This window comes from Apodemus sylvaticus, chromosome 1, assembly GCF_947179515.1.
Source record: "Apodemus sylvaticus chromosome 1, mApoSyl1.1, whole genome shotgun sequence".
Taxonomy (NCBI): domain Eukaryota; kingdom Metazoa; phylum Chordata; class Mammalia; order Rodentia; family Muridae; genus Apodemus; species Apodemus sylvaticus.
Genome location: NC_067472.1, coordinates 117095830 through 117122209, shown reverse-complemented (window position 1 = coordinate 117122209; position 26380 = coordinate 117095830). Strand labels below are relative to the sequence as shown.

General features: G+C 38.2%; 1 protein-coding gene across 1 annotated transcript in view; it reads right to left on the bottom strand.

Annotated features, from left to right (window-relative positions):
- Tmem135 (transmembrane protein 135) overlaps positions 1 to 26380 on the bottom strand; it is a 212116-nt gene that overhangs the window by 114076 nt on the left and 71660 nt on the right. The window contains exon 5 of the mRNA XM_052159103.1: positions 13489 to 13554. Within this exon, the coding sequence (XP_052015063.1) occupies positions 13489 to 13554 (66 nt within the window). The remainder of the gene's footprint in view (positions 1 to 13488; positions 13555 to 26380) is intronic.

The following is a 26380-nucleotide window of genomic DNA, read 5'->3' as shown; positions in this document are numbered from 1 at the left end:
AAATGTATATTGCTGGACTATAGAACTCAAACTTTATCAGAGAATTTTGTGGGGTAGTTAATGCAGAAATTTATAACTGCTCAGAGTGCAGTATCATAGTGTTTCTATTGTGAGACAATATGACCATGACAACCCTTACTAAAAAACAATTTCAAACATTTGCAGTTCAAACATTTAGTTCATTTTCATCCTGTCAAGGAAGCACGGCAGCATGTAGTCATATATGGGGTTATAGAAGGAGCTGAGAATTCTGTATCTTGAGCCACAGACAACAAGCAAGAGAATGTCACACTGGGCCTAGACTGGGCATCTAAGCCTACCCCCAGTAACTCACTTCCAACAAAACCATGCCTATTCTTGCAAGGCCATTAACTCCTATAACACCACTCCCTAAAAGCCTATGGGGCCATTTTCATTCAAACCACCACATCTACTCCCTGCTATATCATAATCCAAAAATGCATTCAGTCCTACTTCAAAAGTCCCTACAGTCTACAACAGTTCAAACTTATTTATAATTCCAAACTTCAAAGTTTCTTCTGAGATTCATGCAATCTCTAAAAAAATCAAAATGAAAAAGTAGATCACATACTTCTAGCATATAATGGCACAGGACATACATTGCCACATACTGTCTCAAATGGGAGAAAAGAACATATTGAGACAGCACTGGACCAAAGCAATATCAAAAACAGTTGCGCAAACTCCACACTATCTCCACAGTCTCCCACATCTCCCAGTCTAATGCAAAAGTCTCTTCCAATTCCTTTCAGTTTTGTTGACTGCAACACACATCTTTCTCCTGAGTTGTTTCTACTCCCTGTTAGCAGCTTTTCTTGGCAGGCATCCCATGGCTCTAGCATCTCCAACATCTTAAGATCTCCAAGGAAATCCAGGCTTTAACTTCACAGCTTCACACAATAGCCTCTCTAGATGTCTACACAAGGACACTCCTGACACATGCCTGGCCTTAGCGGCTTTCTTTAGTCATGTAGGGAGATTCTATAACCCCGTTCTTCTATCCTTGTCTCTAAAGTCAGAACCAGTTGACTGAAGCTAACAAGTCTTGCAGCTGGCTGGGACTGGAACATGACCCCTGTTCAATTGCATCTTCACCATCTGTTCTCCATGGTTTCCTTCACTGCCTGTAGACCAGGCAGGCCTCCAACTCTACCTTCAGATTGCTGGGACCAAAGGTGTGCATCACTACATCTAGCCCTAAGCTTTTCTTTAACTCCTTTTCACAAGTTGGAAGCTTAGCAGGGTATAGTTTTGCCCAGAGGTCACCATACCCTTTATTTCACCTGACAACAAGTTTTTCTTTAATCTGTTTATCCCCTTGTACAGAAGACTTAGCTCTGTTCCACTTCCTAGTGCCCATTTCTCCTTGACCTGTGCATTTTGTATTTTTCCTTGCTCAACTTGCTCCTTTTCATTATAGATCATTGTAAGGGTAAACACTGATAACTATACAACATAGTCAATGCTAGGTTGTTTTGAAATGTCCTCTGCTAAAGCTGTTAATTCATAATCCATCAATTTAGCCATAGGCAGATTTTTTTGGACAATGGCAAAAGGCAGCCATATACTTCACAAAAAATATGGTAAAAATTGTCTCTATGCCACATACCAAAATTCTCCCATGAAACCTCCCCTGAGGTCAGACCTCAAATGGGCCATGAAGCCCTGGTTTAAAGCATTCAACTGGTTTTCTAATACAAAATCCTAAAATCTATCTTTCTTCAAACAAAACTATGGTCCAGCATATCACAGCAATATCCCAGTTCCTAGTACCAATTTCTGTCTTTGTTAGAGTTTCTATTCCTGTGAAGAAGACTCCGTGGCAAGTCTTATAAAGAAAAACATTAATTGGGGTTCGTTACGTTTCAGAGGTTTTCTCCATTATCATCATGGAGGGAAGCATGGCAGCATATAGGCAGACCTGGGGCTGGAGAAGGGAATGAGATATCTACATCTTGATCCACAGGCAGTAGCAAGAGAAAGCCACACTGGACCTATCTTGAGCATCTGAGACTTCAAAGCCTACCTTCAGTAACCCACTTCCTCCAATAAATCCGTACCTATTGCAGCAAAGCCACACCTCCCATAACACCATTCCCCAGGAGCTTATGCGGCCATATTCATTCAAACTACTACAGTGTCCATGGAGTGCTCAGCCATAAATGGGATGGATATATATATATATACACACACACACATATACACACACATATACATATACACATACACATACACACACACACACACACACACACACATATATATATATATATATATATACATATACATGCACACACAAACAATATATTTCAGTCATAGTCCCCTAAAAATTCCCGTAACCTCTAAGAGATTCACTCGCCATCTCCCCACCCCTTCTCAACTTTCTTCCCTCTTTATTTTATAACTCACTGTGTCCAATTTGAGTTATTCATATACTCATGGGTAAGCAGTCATCCAGTGGAACTGTGATCAATGTATCAGGGACTAAATCCTTAAAGAAAACTGACTCTGCCTCTCCAAAAAGCCATCAACTCATTAGCTCCTCATTTTGGGTAGAGGCCTGTGAGCCCTTCCTATTCCATGACAGAATGCGGACTGGCTTCATCTTGTGCCTCACACCTGCTTTGAGTTCAGGCTTGTCCACCATGTTCAGAAGATACTGTTTTACAGTGATCCTCCATAGCTTCTGGCTCATACTGCCTTTCAATTTTCAGAAAATTAAGGGCAATTCTGTAGGAGGACCAGCAGTCTCAATTAATCTGGACCCCTAAGATCTCTCAGACACTGGACTACCAAATAAATACCACACACGCACTGATATGAGGCCCCCAACACACATATAGTAGAGGACTTCCGGGTCTATGTTCATTCAGAGATGATGCACCTAGAGATTGGAGAGCAGAGATTGGAGGGAGCAGAGATGTTCCCTCAAGAGATTGGAGTCCCTAGGGAGTTTAGAGGTCAGATGGGGTTGGGTGGTGAAGACATCCATGCGGAGACAGGGGAGTGGAGAGGAGGTATGGGATGTGGAACAGTCAGAGGGTCGATGGGGGCTGGGGGGGAATAAAATAAAAGATTAAAAATTTTTAAATAAAGAATATACTAAATTTTTTTTGTAAAATTAAAACATTAAACTGTATACTTTCAATGAAGGTAATTTCTATTGTCATGATTAGTAAATCCATTTTAAAAACGTTTTCAAGATTATACGAGGCATTCAAAAAGTTGTGTTTATCACATTTCCTATAGTCTCACTATGAATAAGAAACTTAATACATAATCACTGAAAAAATAACACTTTACTATGAGAACACTCCACACACCATGCCAATTGATCATTTCGGAAAAGGGAGTGGGGAGACAGTACTCAAGGAGTTTGACATGGAAAACTTTGGGCGTAAACAAAGACCTACTTGTCCCTATTAATAACAAGGACCTCAAGACTGATTGGGATTGCTCTTTCCATTCTCATACATTTGATGATCTTATAATCCCCATAAATTACATTAGAAGTACCATTACACATAAGCACACATAAACACACACACAATCAAAGTCAGTGAGCAAAGCATTTTAAACATTGTGTCATCAATTCAAGCCACCTAAACAATCTTTCCCATGAGTTTTGATCTCATTTACATCTAAGCCATAAGAAATATGTCTAATTTTCTGCCTAAAATTAATGGCACCTCTTTACAGTTGAATACGTATCTCTTTTCTGACCTGACTCCCTGAATCAAATCACATAGGACTTGACACTACACATGACTTCACATACAGAGGACAGAGGTAAGAATCAATGAATTAGAGACAGACAGACAGACAGACAGACAGACATGTATTTCTATAAGTTGAGAGATCTAATTATTACTGCTTAATTCACTCTACTATTACACACAAAATTAGTTTGGTACACTCTGTACAGAGGAAACATTTCTCTTTGTGTATCAAAAGAGCTGAATTTTAAAAAGAACTCTGCAGGTTTTAATGTTTACAACCATATTTGCTTCTGCATACAGCATTCAAGTTTAGAGGGTGGCTGGCTAAGAGGAAGTATTTGGGACTAGCATTTCCCATATGGAAATAATTAGTCTCCTGGCCTAAAGCTGGTATTAGGATCAAAACAAGCTGATGCTATCTTAAGAATCCTTCCAATTTCTGAAAAAATAAAACCTAATTATTTGATAGTTGGTCAGATATTGCTTAGATTAAGGAAAAAGTGAAAGACATTTACTTTTATGTTTAAATCAAAAGCAGAGTTTGGTTTAGTTAAGCGAATGAGCATGTTTTCTGTGGTAGAGAAGACTACAGTATCTGGCACACCTGTACCTCCCCCAGCTTACTCAGACGACTAGGAGAGCAGGGCCACTGGAGCCTAGGAGTCCAGAGAAGCCCAGTCAATGTGAACTGTGGGCAGGGACGGGTACTTTGGAATACACACACATAGTTGGTATAGAAAAGGTATTTAAAATCTGTGTTCAGTCCTTGGACTTCTTTGAACCAAAGTTTGCTAAATAAATTCTGTACATTTAGAGTAAGAAGAGAAATCACTGAATATAACCTGATGACTTGTGAGTTATTTATAGTAGATTAAATTTTTTAAAATGTCTGACAACATGAAAATTCAAGTTCTGAAATACAATCTTTAACACCATCCCTACAGGTACTGTATATTGTCTGCCAGAGGTGATAAAACAGTGAAATTTTAATCACCTACTAAATGTAGTATTATTTCAACTACCAGAATTAGAAAAGAAAGGGTTGACACATTACTTTAGACAAGTCACCAACCTATCCCATGCAGATTGCTAACCATATTATGTTTTCTATATGACCAGATAGAAATCCACATGTTTACTGAAGTCACTTATAACACTTTATCCCCAGATGTGATAACTAACACTGCATGCACTAGATGTGGTGATGAACAACACTGTGTCACCACAATAACACTGCAAAACCCAGGTGTGATGACTAGCACTACACAACCCAGATGTGATGACTAACACCATATTCCCCAGCTGTGATGAGTACCACTGCACAACTCAGCTGTGGTGACTAACACTGCACAATCCAGATGTGATAACTGACACTGTATCACAATAACACTGCAAAACCCAGCTGTGATGACTACCACTGCATGACCCACCTGTGATGACTAACACTGGATCCCGCAGCTGTGAAAACTAACACTGCACTGCCCAGATGTGATGACTAACACTGCATCACCCAGTTGTGATAACTAACACTGCATCCCCAGATGTGATAACAAGCAGACTTTACTGATCTCAAACTTTCTGTTTTGTCATTGAGATTCATTTATTCCCAATACATTACAGAAACTAGTTTGAGAATTCTCTGCATAATAACTCTTGCACAATATGAATAGTCCCTAGACCACAACCTATACTATTACATCTGTTCAATATATTATAACTTTTATAAAATATAATCTAATAGATTATTATACAGCTTTCCAAAAAAGTAAGTTGGAAATCAGTCCAGAAGAAAAGAAGAACCATCATGAATATAGTATTTGAGAATATTCTAAAAAGATCAGAACTTTTGTTTTTAATTTTCTTTTCATGAAAGATGCAAGCAAATGAGGAGAAACTAGCAAATTAAGGAAGAGAATATTTCCATGTCAGTAGATATACATGGTATCTTAATACTTAATTCCTGTTGCAAAAAATAAAAATATCAAAGGTTATGTTGCAAAAGCAGCAACCCGGTTTTCTTTGTAAGATGAACAGAAAAGAAAGCCTGCTTCTGTGGAAGGCTAGCGTCTCACCTCAGTGGGACCTTTGACTAACCATTTCCACTTCTCAGAAGAACTGGGTACTCAACATGCAGTAACTTTATCCCCTGTTGTATACAGCACTCTCTGCATGTCAATTTTTCTTCTGTCAGTGCACTTCCTGACCAGCACTTCCTGACGTGTTTATTACTTGTATAAAAACAAAGATGTAATCAGCAGTATTTGGTTGAGTAAGTATAGGAAGTCTTTAACAGAACACATACTGCATGCACCGTAGTACATGCCAATCTAAATAGCGTGACTTTCAGGAAGCAACTGACTGCTTGGAAGGGAGCAGAGCTGTTGTTAGCACAGCTATGGGTGAAATCACTTAAACTCTCTTCGCTATGGACTCTCAACTTACACACTATAAAAAATTACCACAAGACAGCCATACAATTTAAAGAAAATGATTATGATTTAGCATAGGACAAATCTAATACATTTAGCTCATACTAGAAATTATAACATGCCTTATAGATACATGATCATATTTCTCAAGATACAATGCTTTTATCTCAGAGAAGATGCTGAGTGAAAAGGATCATGTGACAAAATTTAGGCTCAACTAGTAGACAAGGTATCTTAGAAACTTAAATGGCTGGTTTTGTTTGTAACTTAAAAGCACCAAAGATCTTACAAGCACACAATTATTCAGGAGAAGAAAGGGGAGAGAGGAAGAGCTAGATATTACTATACTGCCACAGGCTAGATTTGTCTAAGGTGCTCTTTAAAATTATCTGCTTCCAGTTATTGGCATTCTGTTGTCATCAAACCTAAAAGCCACCCCTGTCTGGAATACTAATGCTTTCTTCTTTCACCATCTGAGATCCTGTCTTACTCCAGTCATAATGGCTAAGATTAAAAACTCAACTGGCAACAAATGCTAGAGAAGATGCTAGAAAAGAAAACCCTCATCTTCTGCTAGTGAGAAAGCAAACTGGTATAGCCTTTATGGAAATCAATGAGGAGAATTCTCAAAGCTGAAAATACATTGATCACCTCAGTCCTTGGCACATACCCAAAGGATCCAGTACCCTACTACAGAGATACTTGCTTGGCCATGTTCAGTGCAGTTCTCCTCACAACACCTAGGAAATAGATAATGAAAATCTAGCAGATACACACAATGGAATTCTATTAATCAGTAATGAAAAGCTAACTGTGAAATTTGTGAAGTACTCAGGGAGGCAACCCAGATCCAGAAAGATAAATCCAGCAAGCTCCCTCTCTTGTGGATCCTAATCTTCAAATTAATACAGTACTAACACTTAACCATAAAAATGTCAATAAGAATATTTAAGCGACTGGAGAGATGGCTCAGCAGTTAAGCATAAGAGATGGCAAGTAAGCACTGGCTGCCCTTCCGAAGGTCCTGAGTTCAAATCCCAGCAACCACATGGTGGCTCACAAACATCCATAATGAGATCTGATGCCCTCTTCTGGTGTGTCTAAAGACAGCTACAGTGTACTTACATAAAATAAATAAAAAATAATTTTTAAAAGGATTTTTATATTACTGTCTGAAACAGAAATAAAATGGCATTTGCCTTAGTAAATCCATCTGCAGATTTGTCCATTCGACATTCAGATCCCTATCATCTACCAGGAAACACAGCTCTAGAACCAATGGATTCTCACTGCTGTGCCTATTCTATAGTAGAATATTCTACACAAGTTATTAAAGCAGGCTCCTAGAAAGTTACAAAAGAAAGGCTCCCACCCTAGTAAGCCAAGTAGAACAACTTGTTCTGAATGGTTAACATAATTGATATCACCTGAGAAGGGAGTCTTATGAGGAACTATCGACATGTCCTGTGGGTATGTGGACACGTCTTCTGGAGATGTTCTCAAGTGAATTAATTAATTGAGTGGGCAGCACCATTTCCTGGGCTGTACAATACACTGAATGAAAGACGGAAAGGGAACAGAGCACTACCATGCACGGATTTATTAGCTGCTCTCTCTTTGACTGTGGATGTGATGCAACCAGCCATTTCAAGTTCCTGCTGCCTTAAGTTCTATGCAACAATGGACCATAATCTGGAATTGGAAGCCAAATAAATCCTGTCTTAAGTTGCTTTTGCCAGGGTATTTTTCTCACAGCAACAGGAAATGACACTAAGGCAGTTGCCACAAGTAGATTCAAGGTCAAACTCCATAAACACCTTGTCAAATCAGCAACAAATCATATTGCTGTATTCTTTATATAGGAAACCTTTAAAATACACTCTGCATTGTGTTATTTCTTTATATTATCTTAAACTATTATCTTTCTTAAGTTCAAAAAGTAAAAGATGAAAGAGATTTCAAGATATTTTAGAGAAGTAGCTATGCAATGAAATGAGTCAACAGTTACAAAGAAGATGTATAGACTAGCCCAGCCTTGTAAGTGCATAGCATTTCAAAGCAATCCTCACGGACAGGCAAGACTGGTAACCTAAACTTGAATGCATGAGGTGGACAGGACATATACATTTTCTTAGAAACAGAAAATATTAAAGCTATCCAGAGCCATAAACCTCATCTAATCCACATTCTCAAAACTCTGAATACCAGTTTACAAGAAATTAAGTATATTAGCCCAAGGCACAACTAGGAAAGCCTGAGAGAAAACTAGTCTACTCAGATGCAGGTTTTTCGTGACAAGAGGTTTCCTAAGCCAAGGAGAACATGATTCTAATTCCTATACTATGAACTCAATGAGGTATGCATATAGGAAAAGTCTCAAGAAAATGGAAAGTTTGTTTTCTTAACCTGAAAGTTCTTATAAAAATAATAGTGCTAAGTGCATAAAATTAAGTTATTAGTTTTTCTTGTAATTCTTGATATCTAAAATATAAAAATTGTACATATTAAAGAGTGCACAAAAAGTGATGTGTCAAGGCATGACTGCATTATTTAATTTTTAAGTCAAATTAAATTACCTTCTCAGACACTAATCATTTCTTTATGGTAACGACTTTCAAGATTCTTGTGGCATGTTTAAATATACAGCATATCACTGTTATCTGTAGTCGCACTTCGTGCATTAGCACTCCAGAATTTCTTCTTTAAATGTAGCTTACTCCCTGCTGTTCAAGCTTCCCCATCCTTCCCTCCACTGTGCCCTCCCTCCAGTAACCATCCATGACTCTCAGTTCCTGTGTGATCAATTTTTGAATGATTAACATGAGACACATGCAATGCTCAACATTTTGTGTCTGATATGTCACTTAGCGTCACCATCTCCACTTTTCTTCATGTTGTCACAAATTAAAGGATTCATTGATTTTCATCATCAAGTAATATTCTTTGATACACATGGACCTCGGGTCCTTCCTCCACTCCTCAGCAGGTAGGTACTATTCTATTTGTTGGATTCTATTTGTTGATATTTACAAATACTGCTACAATTAACACACAGATGCCCCTTCAACACATGGGTTTCATTTGCCTTGGCTATATATCAAGGAATATGACTGCTGGGTCATGTCATGGAGCCTCCACAGTGTTGATAGTAATGTCTATGTCAGGGTCATGTCTAAATCTTCACCAGTACTCACTGTATACTCCTTACTAAGTTTTCAGTGGGTTTTCTCCGGGGATAGAGCTTTTGGGTGCTAAGAGTTCTCTATGAATTCAAATGTATTTTAGGGTTTTCTGGGTTTTGTTGTTGTATGTTTTCTAGTTTTCTGAAGAATGTTATTAGCATATAAGTACTTCATTGCATCTATGATATGTTTGGATACACGGGCATACACTGGCTCCCAAATCCATCAATATTGACTTGCTCTTCTAATCCAGGAGTTCCTTATGAATCCTGGGAGTTTTGTAGTTTGAGGTCTTAAATAATCTTTAGTCTATTTGTATTTGATTTTTATAACTGGTGAGAGCCTTGTTTCATTTCATTTCATTTTCTGCAGGCAAACACCTAGTTATCTCAGCATGCATTTATTGAATGGCTGTTCTTTTTAGTGTGTATTGCTTATGTTCCTGTCACCATCGCCTGGCTGTCAGAGTGTGGGTTACCTCCAGGCCCCTCTCCATTGGTCTACGCCTTTTTTTTCAAGCCAGTATATGTTGCTTTGATGGCTGTAGTTCTGCAGCATACTTGAAGTAGTACATCTGCTTTTTTTCATTCCATTCAAGAAAAGTTTTGGTGCTCAGAGTTTTCTATGACTACAGATGTATTTCAGGGTTTTCCAGGTTTTGCTGTTGTCATCGCATCTGTGGGATGCCTTGGGTAGCATGAGCATACACTAGCTCCCAAATCCACTAATATTTGTGTATCTGTGTTCTCTCCCATTTCTCCCAATAATGCTTTGTGAAGAAAGCTGTTCTGGTATATAAATGAGATTTATTATAATGTACTTAGAATATAAGCCCTCAACAAACGTTACTTCACCAAGCAGTCATCCTCCTCTTATGTTCTTTCTGTATCTCCAATTAAAGTTATGTGTTCCCAGTGACTCTCCAGAGCGCCCCATCTTGCTTCTTTACAGACTGTCTTGTCTTTCAACATCTTCACTTTCAGTCCTGCTCATGCCTATCATAAAGGCGCAGGCACAGATGCATTTCCTTGGCAAACCACTAACTCAATCCCACTGTGGTTTTTACTTTTTTAAGTAATTACTTTTACTTGCAAACCACAGACTTGCTTACACCTGATTTTTGAAGTTTGTTAACTAGGTATTTCCTGATTTCTTTATATGCATTAACATTCCTCCCTAATAAAAATACATTATTGCTAGGTTATCTGAATCCTCACCAAGTCTAGGACTGTTGCCCAACTTTGCCCACTTGCAGACGACAGGCACCTGAGATAATGTCAGTCGTACAGAATAGTCAACAAATGACTCCTGAATGAAAGAGCACGAGTAAGTCTTTCTGGTCAGGAAATCAATCCCTCCAATAATTCAAAAACAATGCCCAAAACTGTCTTTTAAAGTGAGATTTTTCATTAAATGAAAGTAAATACACAATTTTTTATTTAAATACTGAAAAAAATTAAATAGAGCCACAATAGATTAATCAATTCAGCATGACTAAAGACCAGTGGTTCTCAACCTGTGGGTAACAACACCTTTGGTGGGGAGTGAATGACTATTTAACAGGGGTCACCTAAGACTATCAGAAAACACAGATATTTATATTACAATTAATAACAGTATCAAAATTATAGTTATTAAGTAGCAACAAAATTAATTTATGGTTGGGGGACATTACAAAATGAGGAACTGTTTTAAAGGGCTGCAGCATTAGGAAGGTTGAGAACTGCTGCTACAGACAAGTCACTTTGCTTGTCATAATGACACCCTATCATTTAAGGAATAGATATATGGTACCAAGTGTCCAATAGAGATGAAGCATTTAACTGAAGCTGAGTATTTTATTCTCATCCTACATTATTAAAAAGGTAATTCTTTATATATATATATATAATATATATATATTTATATAAAATATGTATATAAAAAATATATAAATATATATATATTTAAAAATGTAACCTTATCTTTAACACAGTATGCTTTTCATCTTACAGACACAACTGAATGGTAAAATATAGTAGTACTATAGCTTTCCTGAAGAATTATCAAAAGTTTCATTTTTTTTTTAGCCAGTAACTATTTACAAAGGTGGATAGAGTCCACCATTCAAACAGACAAACACATTTTAAAAACCCTACCCAGAAAAATTATCTGCTTTCAAAGTTACATGATTAAGTCAAGAAGCTACTATACATTTTACAAAGAATTTGCCACCAGCTGGCTATTCAATTAGCTCAACACATAAAGGAGTAAATACATTTTTTTCTGCTTATGCTAAGCCATATATTTTTCTATACACATGAAAAGTAGCAGCTCAGAATATACAAAAATATATTAATATATATTTTTCTGATTAATCTTAGAAGTTTTAGCAAAAATACAGTTATTTAATATTCAAATATTATCACTGATGATTGAAAGCTCTTGTCTACAGGAACCAGACTGAAGTAAATAGAATGAGAGAAAGAATGTGTTTTGTAGACTGTGGTTCCAATACAAGCTCTCCTAGTTCTTACCTACTTGATCTCAGGCAAAATGCCTAACTCCACTGAGCCTCCATGTTATCTGTAATATGGCCAGTATAATTTCTCCCATATATGATTACCATGGAGCTTTAAAAAACATAATATAGCATACTGCTGCTCAAAATGTCTTTCCTATCTTTAATCTGTAACACAGTATTCAAAGCCCTTCAATAACTTCATTAATAAAATGACACATTCCTTTTTCAGAGCTCCCAAAATATAAAAACTAATGTGTATACTGGTTATAAGAACAGACAGAGTGCTTAAGAACTTGGTCCAATGTTAATCAAGGTTGGTTTTGTATGCAGTAACCACCAGTAAAAGGGGAGGAATGGCTGGAAAACCACATATTAGTTCCTGTCCATTCAATAAAGTAGGTTCATATACCCAATATATACTGACACACTCAAGAAACTGCTTAGAAAGCCTTCCTACATGACATGAGATAAAGTCTGAATAAGCATAAAATAACTAATAAAACTGAAATTCACTGTCAGGCTCTCTAGGCAGATAAAGTTTCCTTTATAGATACAACAATCATAAATTTATTATAAATACAGAGGATTAAGTCTTTCTTCATCAATAAAATGTTAAAATAATATAGCAATTTGCCAATATACAAATAAATATTTAGAAAATTTCAAGTGATGGCATGGTTGTTCTTAATGAATAAATATACAAGCCAACCCAAATTATAATCATACAGGTATGTAATTCCAATTACCTGTCAGTCACTTCCACTGTTAACTATTGAGCTTACTCAATTAGAAATACTACATTAAATAACAAAGGACTTAACTCTAGGATAGAAAACACTATATTTTATCATTATGCATTACCATAAAACACTATATTTTATCATTATGCTCTACCACTAAAACAGAAAGAATAAAAGAGCAAAATTACATTCACCTGCAACCTAAATATGTCTTAGGAAGGAAATTAAGACAAAGTAGCCATTAGAGTAGCTGCTGATATTTTTTTAGTAGAAATATATTCCAGGTGAAAATCTATTTTTAATTGACAGGGACATACAGAATTTACAGCCTACAAATCAACTGAGCTGACTCAATAAGCCAAACAAACACATCTCTCCCCCTCACACTTTCTCTTGCCAATGAAGACTTAAATATTTTAAAATTGACCATGGGAAATAAGCAGTAGTTCTGCATAACATAAAGAGGAAGCACAGGTGTAAAGATGGTCGAGTCCTAAGGCACTGAGTTCAGACTGTAGTCTCCACTGGAGGAATAGGTTTAGAATCCTACTTCTGACAAAAAAGGAAGCATAAAGGGCAAATGATTTCTTTCACTGAAATGTCTGTGTACCAGTTACTATTAGAGGAACCACCTTCTCTTAAAAGCAAAAAAAATTAAGACTGAGATTAAGTGACTCATCAGCAACTCATTTTCGACCGAAGCTCTGATTGCACTAAGGAGACACAATGACGGACGTGCACATCAACTACAATGTCCTGTCCATCGACTCCCTGTGTTACACAAAGCATCACAGAATACCATCCCCACATTTTATACTGCAGACACTGCTAACCAAGAATTAATGCAAGAATAATAATAAGTAAGTCATAACTAAATCAAGATTCTCATCTTACTTCTCCGTTTCTTAACGTCGTGATGGCTCCTCTTGCAACACCCATTCTAAATAGTGTTTCTGTGGCCTGTGAATAAATAAAAAGATATAAGTGAAGTGTGTACACCACTGTACCAATACTAGAACATACTCAGTACCTTCAAGAGTGACAAGTTCTAAATTATCCCCTGAATGCAGTTTTCAGACTTCTGACTTTAAAGACCTGATGTGAAAGGTTCCTAAAAGTTATTTACATGCTGGATCCTTCCATGTCAACATTCCAAATAGGTTCACTTTGAGACATGTAACCTTAGCAAAATTCAATTTTGTATTCAATTTAGAAGTTGCTGGTTCTTCTGAATGTTATTTTTCAACGAATTCACTCAGACCACTTATTTACTTTAAAATACATGGGGATTGGGGGTAATTTAGAAATGTCAGGGATAATGACCCAGTCATTGATCTCTACAAGCTGGCCAAAAATCATAAAAGGACATTAAGGAAACAATTTCATTTACAAAGTTATTAAAAATTAAACAACTTAGCAAAAATTTAATCATGGACGTTTAAAAAAAGTGTGCACTATAAACAACAAAATTAGAAATTTAAGACACAAATAAAAGTAAATACATCATCTGTTCCTGTGTTTGGAAGGCTTAGTATTAAGGTGTTAAAACTATCCAAAGTAATTTAGATATTCAATCCCTATAAAATGCCAATAAATTTATTTTATAGAAAAAGCCTAAAACTCATTGAAAACTTCCTAACTAGAAATAAGGTAAGAAAAACTGTAGATTTGCTTGGTTATAAATAATAGTTACAAGGTAAGTTTGAATAGGATCCAGTGATCATTAAATTCTATTTTAAGCACAATTTCTGCCTTTCCATGATACAGACATCTTAACCCAGTTCCCAGCATCTACAGCACAAAGCCAACAGCAGCCATGGCTGAGTCAAGAAGAGCAAATATAAGTGTGTGTGTCTCAATTCTTCTGAGAAGGGGAACAAAATACTCACAGGAGCAAACATAGAGAAAAAGTGTGGAGCAGTGACTGAAGAAAAGGCCATCCAGAGACTGTCCCACCTGGGGTTACATCCCATATACAGTCACCAAAGGTAGACACTATTGTGGACACCAAGAAGTGCATGCTGACAGGAGCCTGATAAGGCTGTCTCCTGAGAGGCCCTGCCAGAGCCTTACAAACACAGAGGCAGATGCTTACAACCAACCATTGGATTGAGCACAGGGACCCCAATGGAGGAGTTAGGGAAAGGACTGCAGGAGCTGAAGGGGTTTGCAACCTTATAGGAAAAACAACAATATTAACCAACCAGACAACCACCCCCAGAGCTCACAGGCACTAAACCATCTACTAAGGAGTACACATGGCTTCATCTGCATATGTAGCTGAGTATTGCCTCGTCAGGCATCTATGGGAGGAGAGGCCCTTGGTCCTATGAAGGACTGACATATGCCCTAGTATAGGGGAATTGAGGGCGGGGATGTGGGAGTGGGGTGGGTGGAGGAACACCCTCATAGAAGATGGGATAAGGGGTTCCAGGAGGGGGAAAACCAGGAAAAGGGAGGGGATAACATTTGAAATGTAAATAAAGAAAAATGTAAAAAAAAATTGAAAAAGAAAAGAAAGAAAAGAAAATGTGGGAATGATGGTGAACATATGAAATCTCAGCACGCAGAAGGCTGAGGTAAGAGTCTCAGACACTCAAAACAATAACAACTAATGACAGCCATGCATTCAGGTAATGTTGCCTACAAGGACACCAGCAAGAATGAGCAACCTACTGTTCATTTAAACCCTGTGCGTATGATTTATATTCATGTAAATTTAAGATTTTTAAACTTTCAAAGAAGTCATCTGATTATCAGTGAACAGTTTTCCAGACAATGTCAATTGTTCCACAAATTTGGCTTCCTCTGTGAGTATAGGAAGAAGGCTGAGAAAGGCTATCCATGAATGCATTTAAAATGACCAAAATGGTGAGGAGAGACTGACGGAGTAACACATGGAGAGAGAGGAAAGGCCTGGGCACAGTATGTTTTTTTATTATTAGTTAACTTTTTTTGAAAGGTTTCATACATATTTTATTTAAATTAATGCCAAATTATGACACGATTTTGATGCCTACTGAAAATTTCAATTTCTTTTTTAAATGTTATTGTCAATATGTAAAACTGCAAATGATGTTTTTGTGTAGAACTATGCATCTCAAATCATGCCACCCCATTTCAAAGACTTTAGCTTTGGCTTAGAGCTTGCTTACTATTTTTTTTAATATTTTTATTTTCTATATTCTTTGTTTACATTCCAAATGATTTCCTCTTTCCCGGATTGCCCCCCCATATGTCCCATAAACCTTCTTCTCTCCATCCATTCTCCATCCATCACCTCCCTCCTTTTTTTCTCTGTCCTTATATTCCCCTCCAATGCTAGATTGACTTCATGGGAGTCATTTGTTATGCAATTTGTGCCTTGGGTATTCAGGGCTTCTGGGCTAATTAATATCCACTTATCAGAGATTGCATTCCATGTGTATTCTTTTGTGACAGGGTTACGTCACTTAGGATGATATTTTCCAGATCAAACCATTTGCCTAAAAATTTTGTGAATTCATTGTTTCTAATTGCTGAGTAGTATTCCATTGTGTAAATATACCACATTTTCTGTATCCATTCCTCCTTTGAGGGGAATCTGGGTTCTTTCCAGCTTCTGGCTATTATAAATAAGGCTGCTATGAACATAATGGAGCATGTGTCTTTACTGCATGTTGGGGAATCCTTTGGGTATATGCCCAGGAGAGGTATAGCAGGGTCCTCCAGAAGCGTCATGTCCAGTTTTCTGAGGAACTGCCAGACTGATTTCCAAAGTGGTTGTACCATCTTACAGCCCCACCAGCAGTGGAGGAGTGTTCCTCTTTCTCCACATCCTCACCAGCACCTGCTGTCTCCTGGGTTTTTGACCTTAGCCATTCTGACTGGTGTAAGGTGAAATCTCAGGGTTGTTTTGATTTGCATTTCCCTAATGACTAATGATGTTGAGCACTTCTTAAGGTGCCTCTCGGCCATCCGAATTTCTTCAGGTGAAAATTCTTTGTTTCGATCTGTATCCCATTTTTTAATAGAGTTATTTGGTTCCCTGGGGTCTAACTTCTTGAGTTCTTTGTATATATTGGATATTAGCCCTCTATCAGATGTAGGGTTGGTGAATATTCTTTCCCAATTTGATGGTTGCTGTTTTGTCCTTTTAATAGTGTCCTTTGCCTTACAGAAACGTTGTAATTTTATGAGGTCCCATTTGTCAATTCTTGATCTTAGAGCATAAGCTATTGGTGATCTGTTCAGGAACTTCCCCCCACCCCCACCCCACCCCCGCCATGCCCATGTCCTCTAGGGTCTTCCCCAGTTTCTTTTCTATTAGTTTCAGTGTGTCTGGTTTTACATGGAGGTCCTTGATCCACTTGGAGTGAAGTTTAGTACATGGAGATAAGAATGGATCAATTCGAATTCTTCTGCATGCTGACCTCCAATTGAACCAGCACCATCTGTTGAAAAGGCTATCTTTTTTCCACTGGATGTTTTTGGCTCCTTTGTCGAAGATCAAGTGACCGTAGGTGTGTGGGTTCATTTCTGGATCTTCAATTCTATTCCATTGGTCCACTTGCCTGTCACTGTGCCAATACCATGCAGTTTTTAATACTATTGCTCTGTAGTATTGCTTGAAGTCAGGGATACTGATTCCCCCAGAATTTCTTTTGTTGTTGAGAATAGTTTTAGCTATCCTGGGTTGTTTGTTATTCCAGATGAATTTGAGAATTGCTTTTTCTAACTCTGTGAAGAACTGAGTTGGGATTTTGATGGGGATTGCATTGAATCTGTAGATTGCTTTTGGCAAGATAGCCATTTTAACTATATTAATCCTGACGATCCACGAGCATGGCAGATTTTTCCATTTTCTGAAGTCTTCTTCGATTTCCTTCTTCAGAGACCTGAAGTTATTGTCATATAGATCTTTCACTTGTTTGGTTAGAGTCACGCCAAGATACTTTATATTGTTTGTGGCTATTGTGAAGGGTGTCATTTCTTTCTCAGCCTGCTTATCCTTTGAGTATAGGAAGGCAACTGATTTGAGTTGATTTTATAACCAGCCACTTTGCTGAAGTTGTTTATCAGCTGTAGGAGTTCTCTGGTGGAGGTTTTCGGGTCACTTAAGTAGACTATCATGTCATCTGCAAATAGTGATAATTTGACTTCTTCCTTTCCAATTTGTATCCCCTTGACCTCCTTATGTTGTCTAATTGCTCTAGCTAGAAATTCAAGTACTATATTGAAAAGATATGGAGTGAGAGGACAGCCTTGTCTAGTCCCTGATTTTAGTGGGATCACTTCAAGTTTCTCTCCGTTTAGTTTGATGTTGGCTACCGGTTTGCTGTATATTGCTTTAATGATGTTTAGGTATGGGCCTTGAATTCCTGTTCTTTCCAAGACTTTTAGCATGAAAGGATGCTGAATTTTGTCAAATGCTTTTTCTGCATCTAATGAGATGATCATATAGTATGTGCTCCCAGTCTGCTCATTATTTAACTTTTTGATTCCTTGTAAATTTCACATCAATGCACCATAATCTCACTCATCTGCCTGACCCTTTGTACCTGGTCCTCTGCCCTTGCAACCAAACTACCAAAAGAAAAAAGAAAAAAAAAAAACTCTCTTCATGGAAGCTGTAGTGTATCACTGGTGTGCCCCACAGTATACATTCTTTTGTCCACACTTCTTTCCTTGTAAATGTTCCCTGCAATGAGTCATTGTTCTAGTTTGAGGTCTCTGGCTTCTGCTATACTAGCAATACTGGATCCTCACAAGGACTCCTCTCCAGAGGATATCCTGTGTTTGCCCTATGTCATGGAAACTCTACTTGACCATTAAAACCTCAGATGTATATCTTCATGAGCTCCAGCACTCAGAAGAGCACAAGCAAGCCAGCCCTGTACTTAGCATAGGCAGCACAATACAGTTAGCCATGCTGGTGTACTGGCATCTGCAGGTAAGCCAGCCCTGAGGGCAGGAGAGCAGGCCAGCTGGCTCTGCCTATCCATTGCCTGCTGCAACATTGAGCAAGCTAGCCAGGGCAGTGCTGGTGAGTACATCCTAGTGGGACAGGGAGGTGCAGGAGAGCTGGGAGACTGACCAGCTCAACTTACACCCAGGCACCGATCTAGGGCTTTGAGTTGGTCACAGGTTTTTGTTTTTTTTTTAAATCTACATCTTGAATTTTGAATGGTCAGGTAGAAAGTGGGTGGCCAGAAAGGAAGGAGGAACAGAGGGATGTAGACACTGAGGAAGAATGAACCTGCAGAGGATGGTGTTACAAGTATGCACAGCACTCTATAAATGGTACAACAAGGAAAACATATCTGAGCTCTCCCTCCTCCTCCCTGCTTTACCTCAGCTTTATCCAATCCCTTTTGCTCCTCTTTTCTCACTGAATAAAGAGAATAATCTTGAGAGAATGACAAAAATACAGACTTTAAGGCCGGTGATAGTACATAATATATGCAAAAGAAAACCAAGGAGATGGAAGAGAAGGAGGTGTCACAGAACTGAAGTCCAGCAGACTGGAAAACATGCACTGCTGTTGGGCTAGATCTGGAGCTACAATAAAGGAGGGAGGCAGCATACAAAGGAGGGAGGCAGCGTAGAAAGGAGGGAGGCAACGTACAAGGTGCCGAGGCAAAGCAAAGGCAAAACCGCGAGCATATGGGACTTGGGTAGGACCATCAACTGGACTTAACTGGTAAAGTGCAATTTGTAAATAAGAAAAGGTTGTTTAGATGGGAGGTCCCAATCCTTAGCATTCATATGCACAAGTCAACACACACAGAGCTGGGAAGCAGAAAAGCTGACATCAAAATGTGAACTCAAAAACTTTTAAAAACTAAAATATTTTATAACAGTCTGCTAAGTTGTGAAAATGCAGCACAATTTCAATATAGTTTGATAAGAGATTCAAAGTAGACCATTGTTGAGAAAGGAGTTACTCACATACTCCCAACATAAATTATACATCAATGAGTTCACCGATAGATTTTACTGAAGCACATAAAACTAGCTGAAAGATCTACTTGTAAAACTGTCACCAATGACGCATTTGCTTTTATTCTACCCTCAGTGACGGGCATGCCACAGTGTGCCATACATCTTCCAGTTTCTGTTAAAACCAGACAACTCAGGAAGGTGATTTCATAGAGGAAGCATGGAAAGGCGGACAGAGCAAGCAATCACTTGAGATAAAGTAAACAATGGTTTCTCAAAACCAGATGAAATTACTTTCATGTCTCAAATCACAGATAAAAGGGAAAGCTACCTAGGGAGACAGGAAAACAAAATTCTTTTTCTTTCGTATCCAAATGAACTTTATCCACATCTCATCGTTAGTACCCAAATGAACCGCTTTGCCACCTCTTTCTACCAGTGTTTAAGGATGTCTTGATCTAATAGCCTTCTGCCAGTAGGCTAAGCTGCCCTGGACTCTATTGGAATGCACTGGACTGTGGAACTTCCCTCTGACCTCTACTAAAGGGCTTTAATCTACTTGTACCAAGCCAGTCTGACATGTGTGGGAGGGAAATGGCTGGGATAGAAGACTGTCAGTACTTGTAACTTTCTCAAGGAAACTGTTTTTAAAAATGCTCCACTCCTAGAATTTTCATTCTACCTAAGGTACTAAGCATTCATTTGACATTTCCTATGTGACTATGGGTGGGCAGATATCTACAAATTCTTGTTTTAAAACATTATCAAGAAAAACTGCTTTATAATAACAAGATAAGAAATCCAGTCTCATAAATCCTAGATGTAATTCTAAGCTTAAGACTGTGAGTGTATGTGCCTGTGTGTACATGTGTGTGCATGTGGGTGTGTCAAAAACATCTATAGAACTGCATAGTGAAGAAGCAGCAGTAGTAATCTCAAGCGATTTTCTTTATCCATGATTTTCTAATATTTGCTTCTGTCCATTGGTGGGGCAGGAATGTCCCCGACTGCAGAGGACAGTTAAACTGAAGAGAGTATCATGCTGTATAGACGTATATACATGTGTGCATGCACACATAAAATGCTTCCTCACATTTTTATGGAAATGTATAACTTCTAAATTCCACACAATATAAGATGAACAAAAATAATCGAAAAGTTTAATCATTCACGTATTATTTAAACCCTGAATTATATATTTTCATAATTTTACACTTAAAGTTTACACAGGTGGTGGTGGTGCATGCCTTTAATCCCAGCACTTGGGAGGCAGAGGCAGGAAGATTTCTGAGTTCAAGGCCAGTTACAGAGTAAGTTCCAGGACAGCCAGGGCTACACAGAGAAACCCTATCTTGAAAAAAACAAAACAAAACAAAGAGCTGAAGAATCCCAACTTCTTGCTTCTACATAAGAGATGTAACATCAGAGGACAGACAGCAGCAGCTGCTGCTCCTGCCTGAGAACACAGTATGTACAAAGGACAATGATGATAATGGTGAGAAGGACGGTGGTGGTGGTGGTGGTGGTGGTGGTGGTGGTGGTGATAGATGAGGAGGAGTTGAATATGAATTATGTGAATTTCCAATTTAGATTCAGATGACACACCCAATACAACTTCATTTATGTGTCGACAGATAATCTAAAACTCAACAACTCAAACAGTGATGTTGAAAATAGCACACTCTACCACAATATGATGCAAAGATGTACTAATGTGATGTTTACATTCTGAGCAATGATGACAGGCGAACACTGTAAGTCTGTACTTTCCATAATTAAACCATTATGTCTCTGCCACAGCAGAAACGATGTACAGTTAAAACAGTATGATTCAAAACACAATACACTTAAATATGAGCAAGCTCATTCCATGCAGCATGTTAGTGTTGTGCCCCATGGCATGCACAGTGCATAGTCTACATGTTTACAATCACAAAGTCATGACAGGCAACATAGACAAGAACTGCCAGAAATACCTTGGCCTCATTGTGAATTGATTTTGAATTAATTTTTGGTCACTGAGTAATTAGAAAACTTCTATTCCTTCCAATTTTGCACAGCTCCCATGTCCAGTTACATGCATGGGGTTGTGAGCACGGCTTAAGAAGCTAAGATCTGAGGTATACTGGAAAGTCTGAGGAAATAAGTAGCAAACTCAGGAGCTACCCAATGGCAGAGAAGCAAACAAGTCCCACCTGCATTTGCCACTGCCCCGACCTTGTTCTTCAAGTCAACATTTGTTAAGTGAGAAACTTAGGAGGCATACTTGAATCTTTACCCCTCAACAAGTTATCGCACTATACAGCTTATTGATGTTTTGTATGAGTACGTTCTCATATACTGGTTGTTTGGGGATGTGTGGTTAACCAGAGTGTGAATAAATATGTCCCAACTGTATTACAACAATCTCAAATGTTGAAAATATAATCTGTTGGTCTTTCATGTTAATGAAATCAACTTGTTCTTCTTAGACATCATAAATTTCATAATCTGTTTTCATTCAGAACTCAGGGACTATTTGCTACACATGGAGGCAACAGGCTCAGCAGCGGTTCAAGGTTATGAGGAATGTTACTTCTGTTTAGAGATGTGGGCTGGTGAGGTCCCCAGGAATGTAAATGATAAGCAGATGGTTCATTTCCAAATCAAGAGCAACAGTGTGGCTCTAAAGAGGAGAGTACATTTGTAATGCATGTTCTGTCATGTTCTATTCAGTGTGACATGACCTAATCAGGTACCTTGCTATGCTCCTGTCTTCTTTTAGCATAATAAGATGTATCAAAAGAAAAGCCAATTTCCCCTATAACCCTCTCTTCTTCAATTAATCATCACAACAAATAAAAATATTACAAGCATAAAACAAGATATAGAGTTCTACTACTTCAATCCTCTTTCAAAACAAGAGCTCTGTCAATTATAGAACTGAATTTTCTAAACCAGAAAACTTAATGTGGTCTCTGATGTGTCATTTAAAATATTTTTGAAAGTATACAAATTTAGCCCATGTAGTAAATAATTGTTAGACAACTAGTCCACAACCTCCCTCCTTCCTCTGCTCCTGTTCTAAGAAATGGTGACTGTATTTAGATAATTCCTCTTGATTTTTAAGCAGACAGTGGTTATTACGGTTTCTATCAGAAATGTTTTCCAGGAGCTCATACCTTCAGCACTTTGTCTCCAGGTTTTGGTGCGATTTTGAAAGCTTTGGAGTTTTTAGGAGGAGGGGCCTAACAGGCAAAAACTTGAAGTCTAAACCAGACCCGGGTCTAGCCTAAGGTCTACTTCCTGTCTGCTGCCATGTACACAGGACATCACCTTGTACTGCTGTCTGCCGTGCTGATACGAGCTTCCTCTGAAGCCTGAGCCAACGGAAACCTTTCCCTGGCTTCTGTTATGCATGAATATAATCCCAGAAATAAGTCATAATAAATAATTCAATTTACAAAAGGTATATAATATACATCCTACATTTAAGAACAGAAGTTGCATTGGGCTTTAAATATAAAATGTTACCAGTGGGCTCTGACTATGCTATTTTAGGTGTTAAACACTTTAAGAGGTGATGCTTACTTTTAAAAAGTAGGTCTCTGTGGGTGCGACTTAAAAGGGTATACCATTCTCTATTTCTACACATACATGTCTGTCATCATGATATATTTCCTCACTGCAAGACCCAAAACATGAAGCCAACTACCCAATGCACAAATGCTCGATAACCCTCGGTCAAAATAGATTCTTTCTCCCTTAAGTTGCTTTCTCAGGAATTCTAGGTAAAGCCAAGGAAAATAAACTCTAAAAGACACAAATTAAAGATTCATACTGCAGCAGGAACAAATACTATATAATCTATACTCCACTATAGTAACGACATACAGCAGGGACAAAACCACTGAAGCTTCGAAGAACATTATTAACCTGACTTCACTGATATTTTGGTTCTTTTTCCAATGTATGTTTTTTAAAACTTTACTAAAAATTGAACAGCTGAAGCTGTGTAAGTTAAATTCTAGGCTCTCTATTCTATGAAATTTGTCTCTATGTCTGTCTTGTGGCCAGCACTATGCTGGTTTCAGTACCATGTCTCTGCAGGATTCGGTGAGATTCCTTCTGTGTTACTATTTCTGCTTAGGATTGCTTTACATTATTTGGGAATATTTGTAGCTTGCTATTTTTATAATTTCACTAATTTGTATGATATTATGGCCCAGGCTTTTGCTAATAGGTTATCTTCCTCCACTACTGGAGGCTGAGCGATTATTATTTACCCTGTGGATATTGTTTATCCCCAGTTCTCCCTTGTTAGTCTGTTACTATCCTAATATCTGGTACCTAGGAACTGTACTGTCCACCTTCCTCTCTATACATGCCATTCTTTCATTATTTTCTTCAGCGCTGGCCTGGATATCATGAATTTCTTTAACTTGTACTTGTCTTGAAATATTCTTATTTCTCCATCAATTATGAGACAGATTGATTCTTGGATGTAACAATCTTAATTGGCAGTTATGTACTTTCAAAACTTAAAATATATCATTCCATGTGCTTTTTAGCATTTTTAGTGTTTGTGATGTGAGAACTGATGTCATTCTTGGTGTTTATCTTTTATGTAGGTTTCCTTATGTTTCTGTTTTCTATGACAGTTTTGTGAAATTGTTTATACATTTAGTTTAGATCGCACTCACTTGTCCTTCTACCCTTATAGTTTTTACTTGAACCTCTTAAATGTATCTCAGAGGACTTGAATTGGCCATACTCAGTGATAGTCTTTCTTTATGTCAGAATATATTTTCTCAGTCTGACTCTCTATCCCTAAAATTCACTCTCTGTTCACTGATATCCAAGTATGCTTTCCACGATGTTTTGTTTGCTTGACTGACTGCAGTCCAGCCAGTGCCTGTTTCTTTTTCCAGCACCTGGCTTCTGTGCCAAACTTTCCTCACGCTTCCTCATTCCTCCTCCGACTGACACAGCTTGACACATTCATCTTGCTAACTTTCTTCAACAGCTCCTGAATTGATCCTGACTATTAATTTGTTTCAGTGATTGTTTATTCTTTCAAAAGATATATTTATTTTTACCACAGGCATAAATAGTGATTGTAGAGTTCAGAAAATGGCATTGGATCCCCTGAGAATGGAGTTGTCAATGGTTATAAACTGAATCCAGGTACTCTACAAAAGGAACAAGTATTCTCAACCACTGTGCAATCTTCCCAGTCAACAGCCATTTTCAAAATAGGACTTTGAAATATTTCTCTGGATTTTCAGCTAGAGTATGCAGGGAGAAAGAGAAATAGGGAAAGGGAGGGAGGGATTGGACTGTGACGCTGATGAACTGTGAAAAGGTAGGCCTGCCACAGTGACTCTGTCTCAGAGCACTCTGTCCCTCTGCCGTTCTACACGGCCCACTTACTGTTTGCCTCACCTCACTGAGGCTCCTTGACAGTTGTCTTCGCTTGATTTTGTGTTCTACATTACTCCTTAGAAGGGAAGCTAACTGCAGTAACCAGGATTATGCTCTGACAGCAGTTCCACAGATAACTGCAGTAGCGCACATTTGTGGACTTCATTTGTGTCCCTAATAAAGTTCACAGGCAGTAGCACTGTAGTAAGATTGACTGTGGAAAATAGGGGTGTGTGTGTGTGTGTGTGTGTGTGTGTTACATTTAGGATATCAACAATTACATAATGAAATGAGAAGAGAATGGGAAAAGAGGGAAAGTATCAGATTATGAATGAGAAGACTATCTAGGTTAGATACATAAAAAGTACTAAAAAAAATTTGTAGTCAGTACAGAGAAAGAAAATATTGGGTTTCAAATATACTGGGTTTCAAATCCAGATCAAGTAGCTGAGGTGCCTGTTTAATATATCAAAGGTGACCTGGTCTCCAGTTTCTCCCAGAATTCCTCAATCCCTACCTATTACTAAATATGGCTGGGCTATCAACCCCCTACTCTGAACTTTCCAGACCAGAGGCTGGGCTTCTTCTCCCCCAGAGCCTCTTCCTATATAATCCACACATTTTGATCTCTTCCTATATAATCCACACATTTTGATCTCTTGCTGTCTCAGTCTCTCTCCTCTTTCTCTCACTCCCCACCTTTCTCTACCTCCCTCCCTCTCTCTCTCCCTCTCCCTATTTCTCTTTCTCCCTGCATGCACAAGTTCTTTCTCCCAGTCTCCCAGTCTCCCTGTCTACGTGGTCATTTCCCTGACATCCTCCTGTGAGATCAGAGAACACTCCACCCCAGAGAAGCCCTCAATAAACCTGCCTTTATATTCTCAATTTGTCTTCAATTGGCTTACTTCATTGGCAGAGAAAAGCAATTAGAAAGTACATTTGTTTAAAAAAAAAAAAAGCCTGTAAGGTTAAGATATAAGCAAAACAAACTAAAGAATTAAAATGTAAAATAAAGATACAAATAAAAATATTAAGCAAAGAAATAATTTCAGAATTTCATAGTAGATGGAATGTACTCTTCCCCCTCTTCCATGACTATAGCACTCTCAGAGTGAGAAGTACTAGATTCAGTAATTTAAACACACTAAGTCTGTGTGTCCTTCCTGCCCAAAGGAATTTGTGTGGGAGCTTTACATTCTACCAGGATTCCCTGATCTAAAGTAGCCCATAAACCACTTAAAACTTTTGTCTGTTTGGAGGATCGTTCATACAGGGCTTTCTGCACCTGTGGTTTTAAAGAGATTTAGAGAGGCCTACCCTTTGTCACTGGAGAAGGAAAGTCTCTTCCCATTTACACCTGTTAGGAGACACTACTCAAAGGTGAGTAATGCAATTCTGCAGTTCAGTGTAGTTCACCAAGGTAGATGGTGAGTAGCTTCTTCGTAGGCTCATGTCTCCTGAG